The sequence below is a fragment of the Thermobia domestica genome, chromosome 7 (genome assembly GCF_964235325.1).
Source record: "Thermobia domestica chromosome 7, izTheDome1.hap1.1, whole genome shotgun sequence".
In the NCBI taxonomy this organism is placed as follows: Eukaryota; Metazoa; Arthropoda; class Insecta; order Zygentoma; family Lepismatidae; genus Thermobia; species Thermobia domestica.
This window is the reverse complement of record NC_137460.1, coordinates 94,406,550-94,418,612: the sequence shown is the minus strand read 5'-3', so window position 1 is coordinate 94,418,612 and position 12,063 is coordinate 94,406,550. Positions and strand designations below refer to the sequence as shown.

The window sequence follows — 12,063 nt, the reverse complement described above, 5'->3', positions numbered from 1 at the left end:
CGACACTGGTTGGACGCCGAAAATTGGGGTGCCGGAAATCGAAATCGGGACTACGCGAATGAGAGTTCAACCCTATAATCATTAGACTACGGAGTCCTCTAAGATATGTGGCAGGTTTTCAAAATTTCGTAGAAGATTACTGAAAAACTTTTAATCAAAGTGAAGTTTGCTGAAAGTAACTTGCTGGAGAAACTAGTTTTAGAAATTTCATTCACTAATATTTTTTTCCTAATTGCAATTTCGTAATAGTGTGCTTTTGAAACATGTTCTTTTGGTTGGAACAATTTATATACAGAATGTTCGGGAACAACACAAAAAAAAAAAAAAACTTGGGAAATTAATTTTCACACGAAGTATGAAAACAGAGACTAATATAGTTCCACAAATGCATCATTTCGGAACTGCACCTCAAGATTGGTTGAGGCAAGATGAAAAAGAAACTTCAGAGCTCAAGAATGAAATGTCAAATGAAGGTTGAAAAAAAACATAATGGTTACTTTGTGAATAGATTTTATTACTGTACCAGTGGATATGGAATGTGCTTCAATTTCTAGTTTCTGATGTATGATTTTTCGTCGCTGCTCTTCTTTCATATCCACTCACATATTAACGAAATCTAGACTCAAAACAAGTGCTATGTTCTCTTACCGACCTTGAAATGACATTTCGTCCTCGAGTTATCACTTTTTATTTAATCGTTTCAAACAATTTTTGATGTACTATAGCTCCGATTTGATGCATTTGTGCACTCATATGTCGGTCTGTAACCTTTTTCATATTTCCGTTTGAGAATTGATTTCCCAAAAGGATTTTTATGTTATTTCCGGACACCCTGTATATCATTAAACAATCAGATTTTTTGAAGGATATTTCAGTGTTGCTTTTTCACGAAATACGTATATGTGTACACCTCAGAATAATATGTTATTGAACCACGGGATAAAAAGATGTGTAATTATGTTATTTTACTTATGGTTCGATTACAAAATGTCTTCGTTTTAATTCTTCTCCACTCTTGGCAAATGACCAGAAATGTTAACATAGAAAGACTACTTGTGAAACAATTCACTCCTTTGTTGTATGTCGTCACATCTCTTTAGCTCAATTGATTTTTCAACAATTGTTATTATGGTCTCTTAATACCTTAAATTCAAATTAATAATATTATTTGCATTCGCCTTTTATAGCACTGCTTCATATTTGTGTACAGCGACATTAACCGGTTGTCTGACATACACGTATTTCCAGTTAGTTTTGCACAATTACGCTACTTTTGCTCAGAAAAAAAGTCATAGTCATAGTAATACACGGGCCATCTAAGTATATTATAGATGTACTTCTTCTTTATTCTGATATATATATATATATACACAGGGTGTCCAATCTAAAATGCAACCCGGAGTTTGGGATAGTAGAACTTTTGAATCTGAAGTGATACAAGAATAATGGTTATACCAAAATGAAGCCTTGTTCATGCATATATTTTTAAACTAGGAAGCAACGATTGAAGTACACTAGGAGTGTTACCAGATCTAACCGAAGGTGTAAATGAATTTTTTTACGAAACATGTAAATTGACTCATAACTCATACGTATGGATGTTCTGTCGTTAATTTTCAGTTTGTTTAGTTGGAGTAGCTTGGAAACTATGGAGCAGAAAAAAGAATTTTTCATTTCCACCGATAAGTAGTCGGATGAGGTCTCTGTAAGGGGGAACTAGGGAAATCGTAGTTTTCATAAATTAACACTCTGAATTGGCAACTTTGCTGATATTTCAGTGCATCAAAAGATGTGTTAAGGATCTGTCTACATTATGCAATTCCCGAAAACAACGAAAAACAAACTTTGAAATTATCATGATAAAACGTTTACTTACATGCACCCGGCAACACTGCTACTATCAAAAATGAATTACCAGTTCCACAGTGGAGCTGGGAAGTGTCCCCTGTTTTGATTCAAACACTGGTTCACACGTTTCACCACGTTGGCAGCAACTTTACGAAGATCAGAAGTGTTAATATTCTCAATGGCACTGCGAATGTTCGTTTCCAGGTCTTGAATAGTTTGAGAATTTATCTTGAATACCTCTTGCTTTAAATAGCCCCATAGAAATGAATAGCAGTGTTGCCGGGTGCATGTAAGTAAAAATTTTATCATGATAATTTCAAAGTTTGTTTTTCATTGTTTACAGGAATTGCATAATGTAGACAGATCCTTAACACACCTTTTGATGCACTGAAACAACAGTACAGTTGCTAATTCAGAGTGTTAATTTATGAAAACTACGATTTCCCTAGTTCCCCCTTACAGAGGCCTCATCCGACTACTTATTGGTGGAAATGAAAAATTCTTTTTTCTGCTCCATAGTTTCCAAGCTACTCCAACTAAGCAAACTGAAAATTAACGACAGAACTTCCATACGTATGAGTTACTAGCAGCGTTCACCCCGCTTCGCTGCGGTCACCCCGGAACGCAATAAACGTTGTTACTTAGATAATTTTTACTTTTTCGCTTTCAAGTGATATGATAAAAACCATAGAAGATTGCATTAAATGTTAACATTATATCGCCTGTCATTTATGTTAACCCGCCCCGCTTCGCTGCGGTCACCCCGGAACGCAATAAACTTTGTTACTTAGATAATTTTTACTTTTTCGCTTTCAAGTGATTGCAGTAAATGTTAACATTATAGCGCCTGTCATTTATGTTAACCCGCCGAGTGACACGGTCATGCGGGTTGCATATAAATACGTTTATTTTTACCTATGATGATCTAACAAAGGATTTGTACGTTATGGACACTTGAATGGTCAATTATCTCAAGACACTGGTAATTAAAAATTAAAGTGATATGATAAAAACCATCTAGGGTCCAAATCCTAATAACCCCCCAAAAATAAAAGAAATTGGTTCAGCCGTATTAGCGTGATGAGGGAACAAAGGATTTGTACGTTCTCTTTTATATATATAGATGAGTCAATTTACATGTTTTGCAAAAAAAAAAAATGATTTACACCTTCGGTTACATCTGGAAACACTGTGTGGTTCCTAGTGTACTTCAATCGTTGCTTTCTAGTTTAAAAATATATGCATGAACAAGGCTTCATTTTGGTATAACCATTATTCGTGTATCACTTCAGGTTTAAAAGTTCTACTATCCCAAACTCCGGGTTGCATTGTATATTTGACACGTGTTCAATATTACACTCTTCTGTTTCTTCTTTATGAGTTCTCGTCTTCAATTCCAATTGTTTGAAGTGCCTTTTTCAACGTCTTGTGGATTACTGCGACATCCTAACTTACTCTTGATATTATTTTAATAGTTTTGATCTTCCATTGCTCTTTATGTTTTGGGCTAGTATTTCTTTCTTTTTTTTCTGTATTTTCTAGTTTTTCTCTGTGTGCTTTCTGCAGGTTTGTTGTGTTTGGTATTGTGATGTCTATTAGGTGTACCTCTTCCTTTTCTTTGCTTATTACTATTATTATTATTGTACAGTGACGACGCTAGAGGAGACTCCCCAAATGCCTCCCCTCCCAGACATGCTGTATTATAAGTCAAGTGATATAAAATTATTATTTTTGGTGTACAAAAAAATAGCTACCTTTCAAAAAAATGTCTTTGCTTCTTCTCTTGTTTCCCAAGAAATAAAAACTGGCGTCGTCACTGTTATTATATCTTTATGTCCCATAATGAACTGTAACAAATATCAGTTCTTTAATAGCTAGGAAATATAATGTGTGTATTATCCGTAATCAGTATTTGGCAATAATTGTCAAAATTGTTAGCTATTTTTAAGGCACTCTTACAAACTAGGTAAAGTTGAAAATCATGTTACCAGTGAACAAATATAAATGGTAGATTATTATTATTATTATTATTATTATTATTATTATTATTATTATTATTATTATTATTATTATTATTATTATTATTATTAGAGAAAGATGGACCATTTACTTTCGAAAAAGAAAAGATATAGAATCTTTACCTGATATTCACTCACTTTTTCTGTTGGAAGATTTTTTCTTGGAAGGTTTCACCAGAAATAAGTTATATCAATGTGTAAAACTATAGTTTTATAACGGTGTTCCAGAAATCTGAAAACATAGGGAAAATGAGTATCTACACAATGTGTTTGATGTGTTTGTTCTTCTATTGTAAGCATTGAAGAACCCTAATGACTCCCTCCTGGAGAAAACGTCATATGGTCTAGTGTGATTTGTGAATACGAGATACATTCCTATGGAGGATGGCATATTGTCGACGAAGCTAACTTACTCAAGTTTTTCCACCAATTTTTGAATAGAGCTCCTTCGTGGCTAAGCGGTTAGCGTACGCGCCTTTGGAGTGGGAGACCCACGTTCGATTCCCGGCGGGAGCTCATGTTGTTCGGATTTCAAGTTAATTAGTAGGTCCCGTCTCAAATAGCCTCGGTGCTGAAAGAGATATTAAACTCAAAATCAACTCCACTTAATTTTTGAGTACACGAGAACGTGACGAGGGCATGTCGGGAATGTAATCTGTTGAGTTCAGCTGCCACCTCTCGTTTATTTTGTCCACTAGAAAGCAAAATTACTTAATACGTTCCTCCTTGTTCAAACTCATAGTAATCTTCAATGAAAGAAAGAAATACCATGATTTCCCCTTTTCCAGACTATGGAACATTTCCAGTATTTTCGCACCTACTTTCAATGCATCATGGTATTATTGTTTAATTCTGAAGATCTTCCTCCTGTCTGGTTTACCAAACTGTAGACAGAACGAAAAGATAGAGAATGCTATAATAATAATTTATTAGGCAACATACACAGCCACAGGTGCGCCCGTACATCAGGTACATGATACATGCAAGACACATTCAGCACATACAAACAAACCCATACAACGATCTGAAAAAATTAAAGATCGAAAATATATCGCCTATCGGCTAAAGATAAAAGATGCAGTTCTTTGGATATACTAGATAAACTCGTATCTTTAAAATCTTTGAATTTCCATTATAACCAGGCTAGGAAGTTATTCTGAAGAAACTCAATAGTATTTACAAAATATTTTTCTTCATTGTTCCAAATCACCGTACCATAATTCAAATGAGAACGTACATTACACACGTAAAGAAATTTGCAAGCACTAATATTGGAAAAACTACGGCAAAACCATTTAAATTTTGGCTTTTTGGCGTTTCCTTGTACTTAAAATAATAAACACACTTGATTGTTGTACGTACCAATTAGTGTATTTACTCCTTAGTGACTGGGTCTAAATAATCACAACCAGACCAATCAATCAAAACTATAAAGACTGCTGATCTTGAGCTGTAATTATTTTCTAGCAATACTGTAAAAAATGAGCTAAATCACTTTTTGTTTTGAACACATTAAGATGCACTGTAAGTGCATTAAATCAAGCATCAAACTGAAATTAATAAGTAATGATTCGTGCGTGTGCTATGAGTATGATAACGGGATTAATGGAAAGAATTCATCGTATCATTGAATTCCCATTGAAATGCAACAACAGATAGTAAACGTACATCAGCATTATCATGTAACAACTCAACAGAAACCTTTTTTTAGGAGTACAAAATTGTCTGAAAATTCGTAAATAAAAATAAAATCTGATCAAAGCGAGCACGTATTATTACTAACCTGTGTTACAGTTTCGGTAATATATCCGTGGCTTTATCAAACATAATACCAGACAATGTATTTAATGAAGGCAATGATATATTGCCGATACTGTAATACAGATTAGTAATAAGTGTAAATTCGTAAATAAAAATAAAATCTGATCAAAGTACACACGTACTATTACTAACCTATGTTACAATTTCGGCAATATATCCGTATCTTTATCAAACACAGTACCAGACAATGTATTTAATGAAGGCAATGATACATTGCCGAAACTGTACCATGGATTTGTAATAAGTGTTTGTTTTGGTCAGATTTTAATTTTATTTTAGGTCTGAAGCTAGAATAAGTAGTATTCAGCTGATAATTCTGTATAATTATCCGATACAATATGTATTTAATGAAGGATTATGGTGTGTATTGTAAAGTAAATCATCAATCTTTCCTCATAAGACTAAAAATGGTATGTCTTCAACCGTAATTATAAGCTTAGATTATGAATGTTTTAACATTAAAAGTAAATCAGTTAAAACACTTGTGTATTTTTTTAATACATTACAGCAGACTTATGTTTTTGCTAAATCGATTTGCCTGTTTATTTTCTAGTGTAGCTGGTGAATACAAATACATATCACCTGGAGATTACTGGATTTTAACGAGTGACAGCGAAATAACGAAATAAGCCGTATCGAAACACCATTTCTCTTCATTTGTTAGATGCCAAAATTATTAAGAACAAAGTTGTCTCAAGAACATTTTGACTTTTTTGGTGGTAGTGCTATTTTAAACTTGATTTTGTTTATCTAGTTATTAATTTTAAACCTGATAAGACAACTGTGTTTTCGTCTTATACATCATTCGAATGAATTAACAAATAATTAATTTTGTAGAATAAAATACTTTGTACGTATGTGAATGTAATATTAGGTGAAGAGACTGCTGCAGTATGTAGTTCTGTAGATTCGGTAAATATTACGGTATATAAAAAGCCAGTTTATAAGGTGTATATTTTGTAAAGTCAGTTCCTAAAGTTGGACAACTAAATGTAAGGAAGCCAAATTTATACGTAAAAATAAGACTGTTCCTTGTATATTTATTAGTTTTAGCATGTAAGTAGATGTAAGATTTATTTTTAAATTCTCGTTGCTTTTGAGTAGATTATTGTGAATATATTATATAAGTGACCACAAAACTCATTACATAAAATCATATACAATATTTAATGCACAGTCAATATTAAAAATGCATATCTATCACATATTCAGGGTGTTACAAAAATTTATCAATATTTTGGGAATTGATTCTTTACATCAAAGTAAGAAAAACAGTTCATATGGACCTGTGCTCGGAAGTGCATAGCTTCGTAGTTACAGGGTGCCGAAAATGTAAAAATATGAACTATAAAGGTCCACTACTATAGCACTGATCGTAGTCGGGTCAAGATATCACTGAGAAACTAGTATGTGAATTATTCAAATATCTATCTTTCAGAATCTCTCGTACTTGCACAATCATTTTTAGAAAGGCTGTTTGGGAGAACTTGATCACTTTCCACCTACCTCTCTAAAAGTTGGGTGTACAAGTACTGGAGCATTCTTTAAACATGGATATTTCGATAATTCACATACCAGTTCCTCAGTGATGTCTTGATCGGGTAAGTCCCATAGTAGTGGAGCTATAAAATTATAAAGTTCACTTCTTTTACGTTTTCGGCACTCCATAACTCCGAAACTATCCACTTTTGAGCACAGGTCCGTATGAACTTTTTTTTTTTTATTTTGATTTGAGAAATATGTTCTCAAAACATTGGAACACATTTTTGTAATACCCTGTATATTCTTTGATCAACAATAACGAAACGAATTGGCCTATTTTAATGATACTTTTTTCTAAATTCAAGGGAGTTAAATTATTTTACTCGAAAGAAAACTGGTTGGTTGCGCTATCATTTTTAACACTACCGTCGTGTTAAACTGAAATTATGTTTATTCCCGCCAGGAGTCGAACTAGGAGGAGGATTACGAGACCATTTAGACATAGGGAAGCTAGCTACAAATAAAAAAATGAAATAAAGGAATGAAATGAATAAATGGAAAATAATGTAGTAAAAAAAAAAAAAACGAGAAAGCGATCCATGAAAAGTAATTTTGAAGTACAGTTTACTAACTCCTACTTGACCAAAATAAATTATTAATCTTCATTTGTTAGTTATAAACCTTTTTTTTCACGAAACCGTTTTCGGGGATTTGAAACTACTCCAATAATTTTACCGGGTGACATTGTCAAATCAAAGTCATTCAAATATGAGCTATTCCTTTCCCTCTGTATCATTTTATGGTGACTCTTACAGTAGATTCCTAACTATCAGCGCCAACTATTTTTAAACTTATCGCACTACAATAAATGTTTTTAATCTAAAATCTCTCTCTCTCTCTCTCTCTACCTATTGAATGTCATGTATTAGTAATTTGTTGAGATCAGCGTATTATGCCCGTAAGTATGAGCACCATTCTACAGTCTATGAGGTACTCTGGCTTATTGCATTAAATATGTATATAGTTCACTTAAACAATATTTATCAGCTTGCACCAAGCTTGCACAATTTTCTCATTTTACTTATTCATTCATGTAATTAATATGGTCACTCTAATTATCACCAAAAGAATACAGAAATATGACTAACACTGTTAACATGAAAACCCACCTGAGTGGCTGGTACATTCCTCAAGTAATGGAATGTAATGAGTGTAAAGAGACACGACTATAACCAATAGATGGCATCACGTTTACTCATGTATTTTGTATGCAGAGACAACATTCAAAATAATTAAATCAAATTCAAGAGATTATTATTCAATTTTGCCCCAAAACAAATTGAATCATTAATCAGCGAATAACCTGTGCAGTTTTTTTTAAAATATTTTTCTAATTGATTGTCGATACAGGGGCGTCATTTAGGGGGGACAGGGAGGGGCATTTGCCCCCCCCCCGAGTTTGAGATGTATATAGATTTTATCAATAGAATAGCAATAAATCAGTGAAAAACGCGAAATTTTGCTTATATCAAGGGGTCTTGGCCCCCCCCCAAGCAAAATCTGAAATGACGCTCCTGTGTCGATAGCACATAATTTTACTCTTTAGAAACATGCTTCGAAAAATTAACAATTTCTGAACAAAGAAAATAAACAAAATATCAAAACAATTGGATGAATTATTCACTGATTAATGATTCATTTTGTTTCAGGTCAAAATTTGAATATGACTTTTGAATTTGATCTGATTATTTTTAATATTATCGCTCCATGCAAAACACATTGGAAAGATAGAAAACTTGCTGTCATCTGGTTAATAGCATTCCTTTAAACTCACAGAAACTTGCTCGCATCTGGTTAAACAGCATTTCTTTAAACAGCTTAAATCACCACATATATACTTCCATAAAAACAAAGTTACGAAAAGTGAATAGCTTTCGAGATGTGTAAGCGCTAGAACATTGTTTCGCGCACGAAGATGTAATTTTCTTAGCATTAGTTGTATTGCGTCAATAATTTTTTTCAATTGTATATATAAACTCAAATCTTTCGTGAACTTATATATATAATATGCAAGTATAATTTATACCAAATTGAGTAGTTTAAGGCGAGCAGCTTGTTATAAATGTACCTGTATATAGTTATGTGAATACATTAATGAAAATGATGGATATATATAAATAGGATGAGTTCCTTGTTGGAATAGGGGAGCTTAACTATATCAGGGTATTACAAAATGTGGCACAATGTCTTGGGAATAGATTGCTTATACAGTAAAACCTGTCTTCAACGGACCCTTTATTAAACGGAAAACTGTCTTAAACGGAAATATTTCACGGTCCCATGAATTTTGGAGAACAAAACCTGTAAAACTCCCTTCATTAAGCGGAAACTATGTTGCGCGGACAACGGAAAGAAAAATAAACATTTAACGGAAAATTTTGAGTTCCGGACTACAGCGTTTAAAAGATGGTTAGACATTCTGTGAGACATATACATTACACTGTCTGCGATAAAATGTTCGTTCTTTTGTTAAATATTTCTGGACAGTGTTGACCTTCCCCAACCACTACTCATATTGACTCCCACAAATTGTCCTTAATCCCCGCAACTTAATCAAGAATCATACGGAATGTCGGAAAGAAGAAAACGAGATAGAAGAAGACGAGGAATACGATACCGAGTTCCAAGAAGAGTGTAGAATAAATACATATCAAGATTCTCTCAGAAGTTAAAGGAACTGCAAAAATTAGCCTTACGAAAAAAATATTCTGATTCACTTAGTATAATTTCTCAGGCTAAACTGTATGCGGAAAGTCAAGCAGCAATGTACACAGAAAACCCTGCTTGGCTATTATAAAAATAAAGAAAACGTGAGCATAGTATATTCTGTATTCATTTTATTTTTTATTTTGTATTTATTCGTAGAAGAAAGAAGTACTGTAATCGAACAATGTACGTACAGCAATATATTTTCCCAGTATGCCCCTTTATAAGCATGTATTTTTTTTTTAAAGAAAGGAAAGGTCTACCTCCACTAAGCGGAAACCTGACTTTAGCGGAATTTTTTGCAAGTCCCGCTCGATTCCGCTAAAGACAGGTTTCACTGTATAAAAATACGACAAAAAGTTTATGTGGATCTGTGGTCGGAAGCGTATAGTTTCGTAGTTAGAGGTTGCCGCAAACGTGAAAAATATGAACTTTTAAGTCCGTTTTCCATTTTCCACTACTATAGGACCGATCATAGTGGGGTTGAGACATCACTGAAGAACTACGAGGCACGTCCAGAAAGTAAGTTCCGTTTGGTAATAAAATTAAATTGTGTACAGATACAGAAAAATTATTTATTGCACAAAATTCTACAACTCTTAAACTACTTTTCTACATAACTGCCGAAATTTTGTAGGCATTTGTCATAGCGTGGCACAAGGCTTTGTATACCTTCTTCATAGAAGTTTGCCGCCTGTATCTTCAACCAGTTGGAAACAGTTTCTTTCAGCTCGTCGTCATTGTTGAAGTGTTGACCGCCAAGCATACCATATTCCATACCGAGAGCGAGTAAACATCGCAAATTTGCCGATAAATTTCACTTGGTTTCACTTTCCTCGCATTCAGAATCACCGCTCTGATTTCACAAGCGGCGGGATTTTCAATCAACACCGACATTGTAAACAAGCACAACAAAGCGTACGTGACTGACAGCGATCTCCAAATGGCGCACGTTTCTTCTCCTTGATACGGAGCGTCTACCGCGCATGTGCGGAACTGCGATCGCAGCGCTGCAGCGGAGATAAATTGAAACGGAACTTACTTTCTGGACGTGCTATGTAGTATGTGAACTATCTAAATATCCATCTTTCAGAACCTCCGGTACTTGCACAATCATTTTTAGAGAGTCTGTTTGAAAGTACTTGATCACTCTCCACCTATCTCTCTAGAAATTGGTGTGCAAGTAGTGGAGCATTCTTAAACATGGATATTTGAATAGTTCACATATCAGTTCTTTATTGATGTCTTGACCCGGCTACGATAGGTCCCATAGTAGTTGAGCTATGAACTTTTAAAGTTCACTTGTTTCACGTTTTCAGCACCATATAACTCCGAAACTATCAACTTTTGAGGACAGGTCCATATGACCCAGGACAGGTCGCAATCTGTTCCCAAAATATTGCGATACGTTTTTGCAATACCTTTTATATACAAAGACAGAGAGAAAGTTGCAGTGAAGAGTACAATTTAAAGATCACGTACAGCATACGAACAAATTATAATTTAATTGTACTGTTTTGTCTTCCTGACCGAGAACAAAAAATCTTTTTTTTTTTTTTTTTTTTTTTTACCCACTATCATTCTCAGATTCGTCGTCAAATTCAGAAACTCTTTCTTTCATTTTCAAAAATAGACCACAGCATAATTGTAAACCTCCTATTATTTTAAAAAGAATAATCATTATTATCATGAAGATAACTATTCTTTACTCTTTCTTGTTAAATTGGAATGCAAATATCTTATATTATGATAGTTTTAATATTAATTTTTATCAACACATTAATCAAATAATTTAGGCAACAAATCGATCTTGAATTCATTTAAAAGAAGTATGTCTTCTAATCAAATGTTTATTAAAGATTTTTGATGTTTGTTTACTTTTAAATATATGTGTGTGTTGTTAAAGATTTTTTTTTTTTTTTTTTTTTTTTTTAGAAATAGAAAATAATACAGAATGGATTTTCTTGTGAAGAAGAAAAAAGAACTAATCATTCAGGGACTGTAAATAGATATTTTGTACTTCAATAAATTCTACAAAATCCTACTAATGTTCCTTTTATGTAAGAACATAACCTTAATGAAAGTATAAATTTTGACAGTCAGAGCTTAGCTCTATACAAACAGTAAA

The 12,063-nt window shown here is 33.4% G+C and overlaps 1 protein-coding gene across 3 annotated transcripts in view; it reads left to right on the top strand.

Annotated features, from left to right (window-relative positions):
* LOC145690288 (protein borderless-like) overlaps window positions 1–11,509 on the top strand; it is a 189,660-nt gene extending 178,151 nt beyond the window's left edge. For 2 of the 3 annotated variants that reach the window (XM_081765054.1, XM_081765053.1), the window contains exon 14: window positions 6,241–11,509. In XM_081765054.1, coding sequence (XP_081621180.1) covers window positions 6,241–6,245 — 5 coding nt within the window. In that variant the 3' untranslated portion in view covers window positions 6,246–11,509. The remainder of the gene's footprint in view (window positions 1–6,240) is intronic. The other variant, XM_081765052.1, reaches the window with a different exon arrangement.
* Window positions 11,510–12,063: the final 554 nt, after the last annotated feature.